The sequence below is a fragment of the Sebastes umbrosus genome, chromosome 5, assembly GCF_015220745.1.
Source record: "Sebastes umbrosus isolate fSebUmb1 chromosome 5, fSebUmb1.pri, whole genome shotgun sequence".
NCBI classification, from domain to species: Eukaryota; Metazoa; Chordata; class Actinopteri; order Perciformes; family Sebastidae; genus Sebastes; species Sebastes umbrosus.
The window spans coordinates 30,255,796-30,274,240 of record NC_051273.1 but is presented as its reverse complement, the minus strand read 5'-3'; the positions used below and the strand labels follow the sequence as shown (position 1 = coordinate 30,274,240).

The 18,445-nt window shown below is 40.0% G+C and overlaps 3 protein-coding genes across 5 annotated transcripts; 1 reads left to right on the top strand and 2 right to left on the bottom strand.

The window, feature by feature from the left end:
* Positions 1–1,593: 1,593 nt before the first annotated feature.
* On the bottom strand, positions 1,594–3,585 carry aatf (apoptosis antagonizing transcription factor). Of its 3 annotated transcripts, none has more exons than XM_037771037.1 (2): positions 3,188–3,585; positions 1,594–2,983 (listed from the first exon to the last, which is right to left on the bottom strand). In XM_037771037.1, exons 1-2 carry the CDS (start codon positions 3,483–3,485, stop codon positions 1,839–1,841), a joined length of 1,443 nt encoding a protein of 480 aa, XP_037626965.1. In that variant the 5' UTR covers positions 3,486–3,585; the 3' UTR covers positions 1,594–1,838. The 3 variants fall into 3 exon arrangements, with proteins under 3 accessions (XP_037626965.1, XP_037626964.1, XP_037626963.1); XM_037771036.1 differs by having other exon boundaries at positions 1,594–3,150; positions 3,202–3,585; XM_037771035.1 differs by having other exon boundaries at positions 1,594–3,584.
* Positions 3,586–6,530: 2,945 nt separating this feature from the next.
* On the top strand, positions 6,531–9,420 carry magoh (mago homolog, exon junction complex subunit). The gene is made up of 5 exons (XM_037768797.1): positions 6,531–6,749; positions 7,102–7,160; positions 7,932–8,042; positions 8,984–9,066; positions 9,187–9,420. The coding sequence occupies exons 1-5, from the start codon at positions 6,659–6,661 to the stop codon at positions 9,284–9,286; spliced, it is 444 nt and encodes a 147-aa protein (XP_037624725.1). The 5' UTR covers positions 6,531–6,658; the 3' UTR covers positions 9,287–9,420.
* A 798-nt stretch (positions 9,421–10,218) lies between these two features.
* On the bottom strand, positions 10,219–15,884 carry cpt2 (carnitine palmitoyltransferase 2). The gene is made up of 5 exons (XM_037770531.1): positions 15,309–15,884; positions 14,928–15,008; positions 13,568–13,674; positions 12,178–13,485; positions 10,219–11,323 (listed from the first exon to the last, which is right to left on the bottom strand). Exons 1-5 carry the CDS (start codon positions 15,488–15,490, stop codon positions 10,995–10,997), a joined length of 2,007 nt encoding a protein of 668 aa, XP_037626459.1. The 5' UTR covers positions 15,491–15,884; the 3' UTR covers positions 10,219–10,994.
* Between the last annotated feature and the right edge of the window lie 2,561 nt (positions 15,885–18,445).

Here is an 18,445-nt window from a genome sequence, read left to right as displayed (position 1 = left end):
GTGATTATACACTAATGAAAACATGGTCATGAATATTATATTCCATTTCTGCTAATAGATTCCCCCAAAATGTTGCACTGCTTTATGCCTACTTGGTGCTATATTAGTTAGTATTTTAAGTAATGTAGTCACAGTGAGGCTGTAGATACCTTTGAGGGCACTGAGGTCATATTATTTTTGGGGTTCACGCATTATTCCAAGGTGGTTAGCCCCGCTGCTAATCTTGTAGCCACACCATATAAGAAGCCTAAACTAGCTTCTTTTGTTGTGTCACGTATTGTAGCCGTTAACAGGTGAAACCAGTTACAAATTAATTTATTGTATTAGCGTTAATATTGGTTTTGATGTAACTGACAGTGGTGGTGCATTCACAGCCATGTTGTACTCTGAGATATTGTCGATGTCAGTAATTCCCGATATCTTTGAATCAGGTCGGAGGCTGACGCTAACGGTTTTTCCCACACTACGGTTTACGTGATATGACGTGAACGCAGCATATAACAAATCAAAATATCTGCTATGAAAAAGGCCTTAAATTTGACTAATTTCTGGCAACACAAAAATACATCAATGTTTCATTGTTTCTCCTGTCACAGGTCTACAGCGGTGTCCCAAATCCTACTAATTCTAAGCAGGTTTGCAGTTTGTATTGTGAAAATAAAGTACAATCACACAGTCAGTATGCATACTAAAAAAAAACGTACCTAATTTTTGAGTGCACTGTTCATGGACAGTATTCTCCCACAATGCAATGCACAAAAGGAAAATAAGGAGATGCTCAACTGGAATTTGTTTTTAATTTGTGGATGATGGTAAAAAAAAACAACTCACAAAACAAAAAATAACTATTTTTGGGGGGAAATTATTATATATATTATAATATATTATTATTATAATTCAGCTGTTTCTCTGTGAAGTTTATTGGCAGTGACATTCTAAAATTGCAGTTTTACGATGCAAATATTGTATCATTCCCTGTTTGTATAAAGCAGTGAACTATGTTGATTTCTTGTATACTAACTGGAAAAACAGTAAACAATTAAGATAAGTATACTGTATACAGTTTGCATGTTATATGGAATTGGGACACAGCATATACGTTAGGACAGTACACTATTTAAAAAAAAAAAAAAGGCCTTATAATTTGAAGTACACATTTTACTTGAATCATGAGACTTAGTGACAGAAGAAAATTTGATACATTCATTGTTTTCCTTCAAATCCACTCAGCAGTCACTATTAGAGCTGCACCTAATGATTATTTTCATTTTTGATTAATCTGTCGATTCATTTTAGATTAATCAATTAGTTGTTTGGTATATATAAAATGTCAGAAAAATGGTGAAAATGACAATCAGTGTTTCCCAAAGCACAAGATGACATCCTCAAATGTCTTGTTGTGTCAAAGATACTCAGTTTACTGCCAGAGGAGTAAAGAAACCAGAAAATATTCACATTAAAGAAGCTGGAATCAGAGAAGTTTGACTATTTTTTATAAAACCGATTAATCAGTTTAATAGTTGACAACTAATCGATTAATTGTTCCAACTCGTCACTATGCATTTTGTTTTGGTGGAAACATGTATTTATTTATTTTTTTAAATCACAAATTGGTCGTCAGGCAACAAACACATACTGAAAATGTTCTTCAGTATAAAGGTATTAATGAGGAACAGTATGTGCCCTATGAGTCCATGTTCTGTCAGGAGCAGGCCCAGTCTGTTCTAACAAACTGCTGCTCAGCATCATTCCAGGACATCTGAAGAAAGGCACTGACTTTGTTTACATCCCGACACTTCAGGCATGTTCTCCACATGATGCACCTCCTTCACATCACATCACTCCCTGACTGTCGAGTTCTGGCCAAAGAGGCCACGGTACAGTTCGCTGCGTGCCTCGTCGCTCACCGAGCTGTGGTCGATCGGAGCCATGAAATTGACCAGCTTGCTGTGGATTTGGAACCGGACTTTACGCCCTTTGCTGGCTTTGGTGTCGACCTTCTTCTTGATCTTGCTGCGCAGCTTCTGGATGGCCAGCCACTGCCGGCCCATCGCCACCTGGTCGTTGGGGTCCGACGCGCTCGTCTTGCGTTCGATCAGCTCTCTCAGCATCTGGTGGTAGAAATCGTCGTCGTCGAATATATCCTCGTCCAGATCCTTGAGATGTGTGTTTGCTTTCAGCTGCTGTTCCACCTCCTCTTCCTCCTCGGTGTGGACGGTCTCAGACGGGACGGCAGAGGCCTCTTTCTTCCCCAGGACTCTGTACTCCGAGCGTCGGGTCTGGGTGCGCCGCACCAGCCTCTCGTTGTCCATCAGCACCTGCTCCACCTGGGTCAATATGTTCCTGTCGAACGCCCCGAAACCCTTGCTGCTTTTGCCCATCGTCAGTCTGGTTTTGTCGTGCCACTTTTGCAACGTGGCGTTACGGTAAGGCTGGAAAGCGGCGAAGCGCTTGGCCATGAAGTCCGGGTACTCCGCCATCTCCAGTTTTCTCTTAAGCGCTCCGACCTCCGGCACGGCCCCCTCTTCATCCTCGTCGCTGTTTATCTCCTCGTCTTCGCCCCGAGCGTCCGTCTTTCCCCGAGCGACGGCCCTCGTGTCGGCGTTCTGGTCCAGCAGCTGGTCGTGCAGCTCCAGCAGAGATCTCTGAAGAGCTTTCAGAGCTTTGTGGGTGTTCTTCAGCTCCCCCGCCAGCTCGGCGCCGCCCTTCCTCTTGAACTCCGGGAAGGTCTGCGGCTGCGGGAGCTGGTTGGCGGTCACCAGAGCTTTCTGGAGTTTGATCCGGCCCTCCAGCAGTTGGTCCCACAGGGCCAGCTGGCCCTTCACGGCCTTCCCTTTCTCCACCTCCTCGTCTACTTTCTCTTGAGAGAACGTGCGGACGGTTCCATCATCATCCTCGCCGTCGTCGTCTTCCATCGAGTCGTCGTCTTCATCGCTGCCTTCGATCTCCTCGCCACTGTCATCATCATCATCATCATCATCATCTTCACTCACTCCGAGGTCATCCATGCCCTCGGTCAGTTTGTGGAAGTCCACCCCCTGACGAGAGGTCACGTCAGCGACCTTCGTCTTAGACGCCAGTTTAGCATCTAGTTGGGCCTCACTGCCCACCAACTCCTCCTCATCCTCTACATCATCATCATCATCATCCCCTAAAGAATCCTCTTCTTCATCTTCTTCTATGTTGCCCTCCTCCTCCTCATCATCATCATCCTCCTCCTCCTCACCAGATGCTTCATCATCCATCAGCAGATCTTTACGAGAGACCGTCTTCCCCACATACCGTCTGTCCGTCTCTGACAGCAGGGATGTGTTGTGCTTCCGCAGAGCACTGAGGCCATCTTCATCTTCATCTTCATCATCGTCTTCGGTGAATCTTTCTACCACTTTGGCTTTGGTCGCCTCGTCGCCGTCATCCTCCGGATCAGCGAATTTGGGTAAAGGATTCAACAGATCCTCCAGTTCCTGGGAGAACGAGCCCGCCATGGGAACTAGTTTACAACAAGCACAAACACACGTGGAGCGCTGCAGACAGGACCGGTCCACTGTGCGGGGAGTGATGACGTCAGCAATAAGCGACTAGCTTATGTATTACATCCCTGGGTTGAGTCTTTCAGGCTGAACCTTTAATCATGTCTGGCAGAAGCAAACCCAAACATCAGCAATTAACTGCTGAATTAAAGAAGCTATAATATTTTAAGATCAACAATAATAGCAAGGGAGGATTGAAAACCAGAATAAAACCAGAATAAAATAAAGTTCTCACCTTTTTAGAACTGCTTTTAATGTGTAACTAATATTGTGTGTTTTATGAATTTTATAATGTCCTTGTTTCTGTGATCATTTTATCTGTGTAAAGTGTCTTTGAGTGTCCAGAAAAGCGCTATATAAATAAAACGTATTCTTATTATTATTATTAAACTCAAGCTTTATATTTTAACACTGAATAAATCTTGTTTTGTGAAGAAAGAAGAAGAAGAAAGGCACTTTACTATTCCCCGAGGGGAAATTCAATTTTTCTCACTCTGTTATATACAGGACACACACACACATGCACAAACAGGATCTATATACATGCGTTAATGAGAGAGATGTCAGAGCCAGGCAGTTGAGGTTTGGTGCCTTGCTCAAAGGCACCTCGGCAGTGCCCAAGAGGCAAACTGGCATCTCTCCAGCGATCAGTTCACAAGCCAAGTCCCTATGGACTGAGCTGCTGCCGCCCCCAATGTGATGTTTTCCCAAGAGACACGGTGTTGTTAGACTCTACATTCAGGATTCATACTTTCTGTGATGCATACATTTACTCGGCTTAATCAGGCACTTTGAGCCTGACTAAATACAAAAATGATAATTGGACTCATTGCTATTTTGTAGATGGAACGTAAAGGCTAATATCGGGTCTAAACTTGTGTATACATAATTTCAGGGAATGCACATTCTCCATGGTCCTCCATAGTATCGATCCATTTAACAGTGGTATATTCCTTGGAGAAGTCAACATTACCAAGAATAAATGCTCTAATAAATACATTGTGAATTGCATAAGCTGTAACTCTGCCTCCAGGAAGATTCTTTTGGGCTTCGCTTTATAGGAAAATTAATTGGCAGAAAATTTGGCTAGTTGGAGACAAATTTTGTCTTAGTATTAAAGTTAAAGAAGTTTCCTTTAAAATTTTGCATTGCATATATCCAACAAAAAAGACATTGGAGAGATTTAGAATTGATATTAAATATTCTTATACTTTATGTGAATTAGAAGAAGAAATAATATTTCATTTGTTTTATCAGTGTATGTCTACCAGAATATTTTGGGTGGATGCTGAACATTATTTAAGAAGGAAAACTGGGCAAACAATCAAATTTCAGGAAAAGTACATTCTTCAATGTTTTGAAGGTGTTGAGGAGGAAAAAGATATTATGTTCTCTGTACAGTTAATTCTAGGTTAGTTAGCTCTATAACCAATTTTAAATCTCTTTTAAAAACCCATTTTAATAAAAAGGCTTTTTTAACTCCGTAAGGCCACAGCTTGGTGCACCTTTTCCAGACCTTATATTGTCCTCTTTTGGCATATGTGTTGTAACTTATTGTTTTGATACCACTGGTTATGGGTTTTAGTTTTCTCATTATTTGGTCTTTATGTTTCGTTCTTTTAGTGTTGTTTTCATTTTGTCTGTATTTTATTGTATCTGTGCAAGCACTTTGTGACTATGTTTAGAAAGGTACTATACAAATAAAGATTATTATTATTTTTATTATTTTTGGGAAAATTCCACATTCGCAAGAAGAGATGGTCAGACTACAAACCTCATTTTGAACATTTTTTATCAAGAACTGAGACAATATGGCACCACGATAAAAAAAAAAATATTAAGAGTAAGAAGGCAATCAGAACTAACTATGTGTTTGATAAATTTCTGTTGGACCGATGAAACTCTTTTTCTTTCTTTTTTTAAACTCTTTTTTTATTTAAGAACGAAGAACATGAGGTCATCATGGGTGTTACAATGTCAGATCACAGTACATTTTTGTAAATACATCTTAGTATAAGATGTCACACTTCAACCATTGGTGTAAATACACAATCCATTTTTCCCAGTACTCAATACTTTTTTTTCCAATTCAAGCCTTAAAATAAATGTGAGTCTTTCCATACAATATATTTCATTTCATTTACATTTATTGGTCTAATGTTGGAGGATCAGTCTGCAACCACTTTCGAGTTATGGCTTTCTTACTACTTGCCAAGAGAATCTTCATTAAATATTTATCTTTGTGTAAAACAATTTCTGGTATTTTTCCAAAGTAAAGTGTAATGAATGAGTACTTTAACTTCATTCCAATTATTTTATGGATCTCAGTTGCCACCTCTTGCCAATATGGTTGTATTTTGGACTGATGAAATTCTGTTCTGATTTTGTATCACTTTTTCTCTATAAAGGTGTGTTTTTTGTTGTTGTTTTACTTTTTTAAATGTGTTTTGTATGTATATATTGTTATTGTACTTATATTTTCTAAAATAAAAAAGGTCCTCCATAGTATAATAAGATAGTATAATAAGAACTTCCTTCCTTCTCAGGTCATCTGAATCAGGTCTGCTTAGTGTCCCCCAGAGTCAGAACTAAACATGCAGAAGCAGTGTTCAGTTTTTATGCACCAAATATTTGGAACAAGCTCCCAGAAACCTGCAGGACCAACTCCAACTCTGAGTTCTTTTAAAACAAAGCTTAAAACTCTCCTGTTTGCTGCTGCCTTTTATTAAACCAGACAATGATCTTATATACTGCACTAGAGCTTTTACTCTTATATGTTATACTCTATTTTAGCTTCTATCCCCGCTTTTATTTTTAGCTTGTTTTTATTTGTCTAATCTTTAATGTTTTTATGTTTTTATAACTGTTTTAATTATCTCTTAATGTTCTTTTGCACTTTGTCTCAATGTTCTTGAATGTTTATGTAAAGCACTTTGAATTGCCCTGTTGCTGAAATGTGCTCTACAAATAAAGCTGCCTTACATCCTGAAAGACAAATCTCAGGGCAGCATAGCGCCTCGTTCAGCCGGGCCCCCTCTGCGCATGCGTGCATGGTGTCTCCTCTCAGCGTCTCCTGCTAGCTGAGTTTACTGAGTTTAGTTCCGCAGACTGAACCAGAAACAGCAAACATGTCAACAAGTGACTTCTATTTGAGATATTATGTCGGGCACAAGGGGAAGTTTGGACACGAGTTCCTGGAGTTTGAGTTCAGACCAGACGGTGAGTTCAGTTTAACTATAATATAAATAAATGTGTTAGCTCTCCTGATGCTAAGCTAACGTAGCTAGCCGCCTAGCCTAACAGCTAGCTAGGCCGCAGCAGCACTCTGAACGAGCTGCGAGCGCCAAACTCTCTCTCTGGTTTCTGTTGTCTTATAAATGATAATAGTTAAAGTCTAGACTGAATTAATACCGCAACAATATGCATTATTAATGCAGTAATGATTCAGGTATGCTCTCCTGAGTGTGTGAGCGCCATGTGGCCTGTAGAGGTGGTTAAACTAAGTCATGAGTTGAGTTAAAAGTGATGCTTTGTTTTAACATTTCTACTGTTCATTGATCTTTTCTTGCAGGTAAACTGAGGTATGCAAACAACAGCAACTACAAGAACGACGTCATGATCAGGAAAGAGGTAAGTTATGTTTTTAAACACTGTAACTTTACCTCATTAACAGGCTCATGTGCAGTCCATGCTGTTTGGGTTTCCTTCATTAGCATCCAGCATTTATTCATTTATTTAAAAAGGATCCCCATTAGCTGAAATCAATGGCACCTGCTAGTCTTCCTGGGTTATGAAATCAAGTACATTACATTTATCACATACATACTATATACAACATCATATTTGTGTTACACTAATAACATTAACATTTTCCAAACATATATAAATTTCACATTCATACACATCTTCCACAACCATTTAGCCTCAAAGACCATCATCTGGGAAAAGGAACAAAAGAAAAACCATACATGAGCATAGCATTGATACTAGACAATAGCACTCTTAACATAAGAACAATATCTTTGACTATATTCTGCGATATCAATGTGTTTCAAAGTGCTTTCATGCAGTATTGTACGTAACTCGGGGATGGGAGTTGTGATAATGATGATCAACCAAGCAGACAGATTTCTTGTTTCTCAGTCAAAACATCATAAAATTCATATTCTGACATTAAGATAGTCAATATCTGAGATGTATCCTTGTCTTTGTCCTTTCTGTGATGTTGCAAATGGAGCTGCTGTGATGCAAAACAAATTTCAGACCTGTCTGACAATAAAGTATTATCGTTATCGTATGTATATATTCTCGCATCATATCTGTGTTATATATATCCATGACCCAGCTTCCACACATTTACTAATTTAACCTGGTCCATCTCTGTTCTGTGCCCCTACCCAGGCATATGTACACAAAAGTGTGATGGAGGAGCTGAAGAGGATCATCGATGACAGTGAGATCACCAAGGAAGATGACGCTCTGTGGCCGCCTCCTGACAGAGTTGGCAGACAGGTTCGTGTCTCAGTTCACCGTCAGTGACCAGATTATTTGCCATGTTTACCCATGTTCTCCAGTATTGTAATTAAGTATAGTTCTGATCGCTTCATTTGAATTTCTTGTCTCGTCAAATTTTCTGACCCTATTTGAAAAAGTTGTTGTTATGACCTGATATTATTAAATGCGCAGAGCACCCCACCTTTCAATATTTGGTCAACGCATTGATATTTTTTCCATTGTTGATCACATGGACCCTTTCACAGATTTTGATATCGGCACTGGCCCTGTAGTAAATCAACTCCGCAATGATGAATTTGACCAAAAACGTTTTTGATATGGCTACAACTAACGATTATTTTCATCGTTGATTAATCTGTTGATTATTTTCTTGATTAATCGATTAGTTGTTTATTTATAAAATGTCACAAAAATGTGGATCAGTAAAAGATATTCAGTTTACTGTCATAGAGGAGTAAAGAAACCAGAAAATATTCACATTTAAGATGCTGGAATCAGAGAACTTGGACTTTTCCCTAAAAAAAAAAATACTCAAAGCAAATTAATCAAATATCAGAATAGTTGGTGAATAATTTAATAGTTAACAACTAATCGATTAATCATTGCATCTCTCTAATGTTTGCCCATGTTCTCTCAAGTTCCGTAATTTTGTATAATTCTGATTGCTTCATCTGAATTAGGTCCGATTTTCTAACCTTAAGTATTTTGTTATGACCTGATTTTATTTAAATGGGGGGGTCACACATTTTGATAGCACCTGCAGAGCACCCTACCTTTCAAGATTTGGTCAACCCATTGATATTTTTTCCATTGTTGATCACATGGACATGAAGTCTGACAGGTCACAAGTTTTTGACACTCCACAATGATCAATTTGACAAAAAAACGTTTTTGAAGCCTTAAAATAACTTTCCTTTCTTTGTCCTTCCTTTTCACAGGAACTGGAGATCGTCATTGGAGATGAGCACATTTCATTCACAACTTCCAAAATTGGCTCCTTGATTGACGTCAACCAGTCAAAGTGAGTACTTTATCCAGGAGTTGGGAAAGTAGACACTGTATATCAGTGATGAATGGGCTTAACATTACAAAAAAAAAAGTTTTAAGTTTGATATTAAAGACAAATTTCGCTGTGTTCCAGGGACCCTGAAGGTCTTCGTGTGTTCTACTACCTGGTGCAGGATCTGAAATGTCTCGTCTTCAGTCTCATCGGCCTACACTTCAAGATCAAGCCCATCTAAATGTGGATTCCGCTCGTTTTAATTTCTTTAGCTAATGTTTCTTTCTGTTATTGTACTACCGCATTTGTACATTTGCTTTTGGTGGAACTTTTTTATTTTAAATAAAGGGTGAGAAAAATATCCAGTTTCTCTGAGCAACTCATAACATTTCATTACAAGTGTCCTTTGCTGGTATCAACACCATGGCTTAACCTTTAATGAGAATGTCATAGTATATATTCTATATTACATTAGGGTTGTCAAAGTTAACACAATAATAACGCTTTAACTCAAATTTGCTTTAATGCCACTAATTTCTTTAATGCAACTTACAATTTTTAGGTTGTAGCGGGCTCAACTAAAAAACCTATGAAATCCGTTGGGATCAACCATGTCATGCCAGCTTTTTGGGTAAGGACGCTATTTAACGCTCCAAAGTTATTATTAAAGTTAGCGAGGAAAAACAGTCATGGTGATTTCCAAAGGGGTCCCTTGACCTCTGACCTCCAGATATGTGAATGAAAATGGGTTCTATGGGTACCCACGAGTCTCCCCTTTACAGACATGCCCACTTTATGATAATCACATGCAGTTTTGGGCAAGTCATAGTCAAGTCAGCACACTGACACACTGACAGCTGTTGTTGTCTGTTGGGCTGCAGTTTGCCATGTTATGATTTGAGCATATTTTTTAATGCTAAATGCAGTACCTGTGAGGGTTTCTGGACAATATGTTATTATTATTTGCCCACTCCTATGTTAAGAGTATTAAATACTTGACAAATCTCCCTTTAAGGTACATTTTGAACAGATAAATAAGTGATTAATTTGCAATTAATTACAAATAGCTATGGACAATCGTGATTCATTTTAATTAAATATTTTAATATATTATATTCTAGTGTATAGAAATGCAAATTTTTGGTAAAATAGTAAAATGGGAAGACACAAACATGAAATCGTGGAGCAAATTCAAATTTTATTTCAAAATACATTCAAACACACCACTAAGGCTGTAAATGACAAACTGATGATAATTTAAATAGAAGTGACAATCTGCAATTGTGCTGTTAAATTCACATTTTCATAAGGCACAGAAGCTGACTCCATATTGTAATCTGTATTGCAGAGAAGTTGTACATCTGAAAAACAGCTGCTGCATGAATAATATGACCAGCACTGTGAATCTTGTCACCTGTCACTGTATTATCTTACCTTAAAACAAAAAAAACACATTCAACATTTAATGTTAGGCTACAGTAGACTGCTGAATACACAGATGCATTGGAAAGCCAGTGGATTAAATCAGTTCAAACAAGTTTTTCCAGGATTTTATGTTCAATGTGGTTTTCATTATACAATAAATGTTATGACTTGTATCCGCAGTCGAGGGCTGACACTAGAAACTTTGGTTTCAATTAATCACCTCAAATTTGATAAACTGACAAGATCCTGTTTTATACCTACGGTAATATCCAGACCCCTTCAAAGAATGCATTTAAAGTCCCACCCATCTGACTGCGAAAATATATATATATATTTATATTGATGAGCGCTGTGTGTGTTTCTTCTGTAGTGTGTAAAATATATTATTCATCTCACTTTCTGCATGGTTGCCCAGAGAAGTTAATCAATAACTTGGGAAGCTGAGAATGATGACCACGCTCACCATCACTGTTCCTTAAAAATCAAACATTATTTTCTCTGTGGTGACGGCTAACGCTTGTTTCTTAGCTGAGTGCCTTCCCTTCCAGGACGGCGAAAATGTCCTCTAAGGACTTTTCGACGCACTGCAGGAATTCGTGGACGTTGCGAGCCGGGTAGCTGGACACGTTGCAGCCGATCCAGTCGTCGTGGACGCCGTAGCCGACGCCGAACCCGTCGGGCACCACCGGGGCGAAGCCGCCGAGGTGCACGGCTGGGCTGCTGAGGGTGCTGGTGGAGAGGATGTTGTGGTTGATGGCGGCGTAAGCTGGGTCCGTGTACAGGCTGTGCAGAGCCTGGCCGTTTGAGTTGGCCAGGTATCGCATGGCGAACAGGTGACGGTCGAAACCTTGGCCTGGCAAGAGGAAGAAAATCAAGTGGTTAGTAAAGCAGAGTGTGTGTGTGTGTGTGTGTGTGTGTGTTTTAAGACCACTTTTTAAATCGCTCATTTACGTAAGTCCTGACATTTTTTTTTTTTTAATCTTGTGCACATGAGGTGCAATGCAGTCATTTTCTTAGTAGATAATGTTAGAAGATATTAAGTTCTTTCCTGTTAACCCTCTGAAACCCACAGAACGTGTATAAGGGCTTAGAATATTATGACAGAAGTATATGATGGCCATTCCCATGCTCTATTATGTCTCATAAGTTGTTGCAGCATTTTTTTGGGTTGATACCATTTGTTACACAGATTTGATGATCAAAATGATCAAAAATCCCTCCAAAATACCACATTAAAACACCAAGACCTTGAGGAACACCATGCTGAAAAAGCCACGCTGTGATTTGGTATCAAAAACCTTTAAGATTTTTGCAAGAATTTAATTTTTCGGCGATTGGATGGCGAGCGCTTCTGTTCTGGAAACTGCTCAGAAACCCCCTTATTGTCAATTTAACCAGGAAAGCCAAACATCCTCTGAATGCCACTAGTTGTTGCCAATAGGTTCCTTATGTCCTCTAGTTTCATATGATATCTGTATCTTCACTCTAGCTCTAAAACTGAACCTGCTACGGCCTCTGAAAGACAGTAAAGTCGGTATTGATCTCAGAGGGTTAATAAATGACCCTAGCAGCTTATAAAATGACCAACAATATAAGTGTACTGACATCAAGTAGGAAAAAAAAAGAATTCGGGACATGTCAGAAACAGACTACAGAAATATATCTGTAGTAGAGTATTTAAATACATGTAAAATGTCTTATACACACCCATCGCTGCTTCCCTGGTGAGCTGCCCGTGATATTTGGAGCATTCGCTCAGCATGGCTTGTAGTTGCTCCACACTGTGTTGGCCCGGCTGGCAAACAAAGGCGCGTGAACATCGGTCTGTGTGCACGGTAGCCGGCCGGATGGTCTCCGTGCGTCCGTGCCTGAATGCCGCGGTGCTACAGGACTCATACGTGGCTACTGTCTGTCCATACTGCCTCAGGAAACCCATTTGAAAAGCCAGCTGGGCTATAGCATCTGGACTCAACTTGCTCTTCTTTAACTGCTCCTTGCCACCTTTCTTGAACTCCATGGCATCGATGGTGAGCTTCGACACGGCCGAGTCAAAGTTCTCCTTTGCTTTTTTGATGCCGTTCTCCAGCTCGCCGTCCAGGTTGAACTGCAGTCGACGCACAGCGGAGGCTGAATCCGCAGCAACGGCGGCGGCAGAGCCCGGGTGTACAGTCGGCTTCTCCGTTGTGTCTTTGAAGATCTCATTCATAAAGCGAAGCACAGCGACGCCGTCGCCCCAGGAGTGCTCAAAATTGATGGCCGCGTTTCCGTCTTTGGCCAGAATGATGCTGAAGGACTTGTCGTACCAGCGGTTGCAGCCGTCGCCGTGCAGCATGTTGTGGGAGATGTGAATGTGGTCCCTCATGGTTTCGTCGTCCAGGCTGAGGCAGAAAAGGGCGCTGTCAGCAATCCGTAAATCCTCTGCGTTTCCAGCTGCAATCAGCTTGTCCCTGAGCCCGGCCCACACATCCCTGTTCTCACTGGTCAGGACCCCGAGAGGAAAGGCCGGCTCTGGCGTCTGGTCGGACAAAATGTAACTCAAGTGGGACTGAATCTCTGCCGGTTCCACCAAATTCCCATCCCGGTCTATAATGTCAAACGCGTACATGTTGCCTTTCCTCATAACTAGGAGATGTCGCCCTTTGTCATCGGTGAAGAGCTCGTCTCTCCCACTCTTGGGGATCCGAGTTGAGTTGAAGAGGCGAAAGTACTGAGACATGTCCAGGGGGTAAGCATTCACCATGTAAGCTCCGTACCAGGACAGCGAGGACGGGACCCAGCGGATGAACTTCTTAAAGCCGTCTGTGTCGCTCTTCGCCGGGTTGAGGTGGAAAACCTCCGGCTCCAGTAATCCGGCTCGCAGTGTTTTCATGAAGCGCACCGCCGAACACACCACATTGGTCGCCCGCACGAGCTGGTCGTTGTACTCCGTCTTGGGGTCAGGGTTGAGGGACATGAAGGGGTTGAAGTTCAGCACCACAGAGTCACGAGCAGAAAGATACATGTCAAACCATGGTCCTGAAAGAAAAGATTCATTAGTAATTGTATGCATTTGAGATGCTCAATATCAGGATGGCAATCGTCAGAATGGCACATTCACCTGAGATGTAGCTTGTGTGCTTATTGTTTTTGTCCTGGGCTACCAGTTCCTCGTGCAGCTGTTTCCCCACACCATTCTGGAAATCCTGTGCAAGTTTCTCTGTGGTTCTAAGGATACACAATTAAGTAGTTAGTATTGACCAGTAAGGTTCAAATCATTTAAAGTGGGGGTAGGCAGAATGTTTTTGGAATCATTGGGGAAAAATGCTATAATAACCTTTCAGCATATTGTAATTCAAGTGATCTGAGAGAAAACTAGACTTCTGCACCTCCTCATGGCTCTGTTTTCAGGCTTTAAAAAATCTAGCCCGTGACGGGAGACTTTGGCCAATCACAGGTCATCTCAGAGAGAGAGAGCGTTCCTATTGGCTGTTCATTCAATGGAGGCAGCTGTCAATCACTCGTGAACTCAACGATCAAACTAGGCAGCGCTGATCAAATACAAATCAATATTCTGTTACGTTAATGCCTATTTCTCACCTCAAATGTTTTTAGAAACATCTTGTAGTTAACGGTTTAGCTGTAAAATGAGAAAGTTTGCTCCGGCTGGTGGGCAGTACTTGGTATTTCCTCAATTGATCTCAACATGACAGCCGGGTCGCAAACTTTCTCATAGGCATTACAGTAACAGAATATTTGTTCATATTTGAGTTTGATCGGAGTTCACGAGTGATTGACCGCTGCCTCCGTTGAATGACAGCTGCTCAGAGACGGCAAGCCTCCAGCTCGGCTCTGATTGGTTGTTTTCCTCCGGTCTGTAAAATCTTGCAGATGCCATTAGGAGCACCGGAAGACACAGAGGAGGACAGAGAGGCACATGTTTTTTTCGGATTACCTGTCTCATGCACTACTGTCAGGATATAGTGACCGTTTTATAAAAATATATTTTTTTAATCATATTTGCTCCAATACTACCTACTGCAGCTTTAAGAAGAAGAAATAAAGACTTTGCTTTTACCTCAGGGCATGTATTGTGATGAGCTATACTCTACACACAAAGCAATGATGCAACAAAATAGAAAACTATTGCATCCATTTCTGATCTTCAAAAGAGAGAAAACTTATTGACATCCCTTGAAAACCTCCAAAACACCTCACAATATTGAATACAGAATCAAGAATGATAAAGCAGATATTTAGTCTCTCATAACAATGAAGACAGAAGCTTTTATGCAGTGAGCCAGAGGTGAAATGAGGTGAAGAAAAATCTAGACTGAACTTGAGACAGAAGTTACATCAGCATCACAGAGAAGAACAAATCCGGCACATGTTTTTTTTCAGATTACCTGTCATCATATTTGCTCCAATCTCACCTACTGTTGCTTTAATTAAAAAGGTTGATTTGCTTTCTAAACACTTACCTGAACTGGTCATCATCCAACAGAGGCTTCTGGGCAGCTAAATACCTCCTGACAGTATCCTCCAGCTTTGGTATGGGCAGCCTGAACAATAAAAAAAAAGAAAAGTTATCAAAGAGGAACTGTTGAGAGCCTCTCTCATGTTAGATGTCAGTAGATGTCATGTCACGGCCCCCTAGTGGTCATAGATCTAAAATCAGGTGTGCACTCTCACCTACATTCATCTAAAACCTGAATGGGTCACCTTCTCTAACCCTGAACACCTTGATTCATCCACCTGACATTTAGAAAGTAGTTGAGCTTCACATTAGACTAAAGTTATGTTGAATGAAAGCTATGTGTTAGAGTAATGTGTGTATGACAAATTCACATGTAGCTCCTTACCTGGGTAAGCTCTTCTGGTAGTGCATGGATGGCACCACACTTTGGTGCAGATACTCGTTTGAAGAGGCTTGTTTGCTGCTGTAGCTTCTCTTATCGACGCTCAGAGCAGCAGATCTCAGATGAATCAGGCTTCCGGATTTCCTCAGAGAGGAGACACACTGCATTGAAAGCAGACTGGCCATGGTGCTAGATAGCAAGCTGAACACCTACTGTATTATCCACGTGAAGCACACCGACTGAACTTAAAGGACCTAATGAAGCTAAATCTAAAGAGACATCCAGGTCACAGCTCAGCGGCTCACTGTGGTAACCAGCTACTGCAGCTACTAGTAGCTAGCATTAGCTGACAGGTTGCCTTAGGTGACCTGTTTGTTTGGTTCCGGATCAGTTTGACTCTTTAGGTGCGTTTAGCCGACGACAATATGTGCCCTGCATATAAAGTCCACTCCTGACGTGTTGCAGGTCCAGTTAAATGATAAGTTAGAGCAGAAAGTAAACACTTATTAACTGAGTTGACAACAGGAAGTTCAACCGGCTAAACCTGTCACGTGACTTCTTCTTCTTCTGTGGTTGCCTGGGCAGGTGTCTCAAAGGGTTATTATAGCAAAGGCTCAAGTATGGACTTGTTGGGATGAGGGGGTGAAAGGGAATGAGTTTGCAGATAAACTGGCAAAAAGTTCACTGCAAAGGGAAATAACAGAACCAGTTTTACTTGGGATGGGAGAAGGAAAAGTGGTGATTAAAATGAAAGGAGTGGAGATATGGACAGAAAAGATGGGAGGAGGACTAGAAAGGAAGGAGATATATTTCAGAATACAAAAGTCAGTCATAACAAAGAAATATAAAGAAAGGAACAGAAGGGAAGAAATCATCATAACAAGACTCAGACTGGATCACACAGGTCTTAATGGCACTTTGGCTTTAATGGGGGAAAAGGAACAGTGTGGGGATTGTGGTGTTAAAGAAAATGTGCAGCATATCCTAATTCATTGTAAAAAGTATGAGGCTGAAAGACAAAAAGACTACAGGACCAAGTCAGGGAGGAGGGACAGGACTGGGATTTGATGGTGATACTGGGAACAGAGGGTGAGGGGGTTGAAGGCACCAGGAAGGCATTATTAATGGTCTATTAATATTATTATTATTAATGTTCTTATTGTTAATGTTCTATTAATGTTCACTATTAATGTTCTTAAGAGACACAGGATTGCTGGGTAGAATTTAAGAGTAGCAGTAATGTGTAAAATGACATGATGTTACACACTCTTGTACAGTAGGTGGAGGTATGCACCTTAAAGTTGGTTGCGATCCGCCAGAAACCGAGAGAAGAAGAAGAAGAAGTTGACTTGTTGGCCTTAAATATTCAGTATTAGTCAGGTTATTCAAACAACACACTTTAATCAGTGTAAGCATTATCATCATGAGTGAAAACGAATGTCTTTTTAATTTTTCTTTTGAATACTTTTTAATTTCAAACTGTCAGTATACAAAGTAACAGAAGGAAAAATAGAATCACTCACATACAGATGAAGCATAGCAAAAACATAAACATAAAACAGTGCCAAACATAAAAAGGACAATTGAAATGAAACAAATCCAAGATAAAATATATAAGAAAGAAAAACATGCAAGAGTATGGCAATAAGTATCTTAAAAAAACTTTAAAGATATTGCATACATTCATTGTTTTCATAGTGTTCATGTTTTGTGCAGAAGAAATGGTTGACAAATATTGTTCCATTTCCTTCAAAAATACAAAAAAATTAGGAGAAATGCATTACTGTCTTTGTCACTGTAACCATAGCAACCAAATATAATATTTCTAAAGTAAAATGCAAAATCTGTCAAGTATAAAACTTTGAACATCTTTCCACCACTCATGTGTAAGTTTACAGGACCATAATAATTGAGAGCAAGTTTCAGGACGTAATTTACGAAAGAACAATTACATCTACAGTATGTCACTCTTTAAATTTGGTAAGAAACCTTTCACTGGATATAATCTATGGATCAATTTAAATGACACCTCTTTTACCTTATTTGTTAGAAGGAACTTTTGTGGTAAGGACTAAACTTTCTTTCAGTCAATATCACTCCAATAAAATGTTGCTACCAGAATAGAAAGTTCATACCTCTATTAAAAGAAAAACAAACTTTACCTAATGGATACTGAATTGGGTCAAGGGTGGAACGTAGTCAACGTTTTTAAATAACATGTACATACCAGATGGGATAGTGTTCAAATATTCTTTTGGGGTTATTGGTATATTGTACCTGGTGAAAAATTCAGAGTAATTGTATAGTAGCCCATCTCAACTGACTCACGAGTATAATACCATTGTTAAAACATTTATCATAAAATAGAGACATGTTCTTATATAAAATATTACAGGGAACTAATGTCTTTTATCACATGTGAAACATTTCCCTGCGTGTCATCCCAGTGTAAATTAAAAGGTGCATGATTGAATCTGATTAAACTCAAAATCCACTGTGCAAGCCACAAAAACGCATTGTCGTTTTGACAGTGAGTATAATCATTACCCCTCAGATGTGAAATATTTTACAGAGAAAGGCAGCTCCCTTTTCATATGAGCCAAAAGAGTAGGTTATTCATTCACAGGTATAAATAGGGGGCTCAGTTGAGTTTATTTTTATGTAATAATATAACTCTATTTGAGTTCAGGCCTATCCAACATTGCACATGTAAAATCTCAAACATACAGTATAAAACTTGAAAAGCACATTTACAAGCTCGAACCTTAACATTTTTGATGCATCATGCAGAAAAAGTTTAAACTTGAGCTGATGGCTCACTTGCTGTGAACCATACAGTATATTTCTAATATATTATGATGTGGTCTTCTGGCCAGCAGAGGGCAGTATTTCCCTGATTAGTGGCTGTTCTGGCCTTAAGTTCACTAAGCTGTGTGGTTAAAACCTCTCACATCTACAGAAAGAACACCAGGCAGAATCTTATAATAACAGGACAGCAGTGCCTGGTTTCCCATGTCGGTGCACAGCTGCCATTAGACTGATGAGATTTTCTGCCTCCACTCATGCTATGTACATTGCAGTGTCATTTACTAACATACACTCTTTGCATAGCCTACTCTATATAGAGAACATAATTCTGC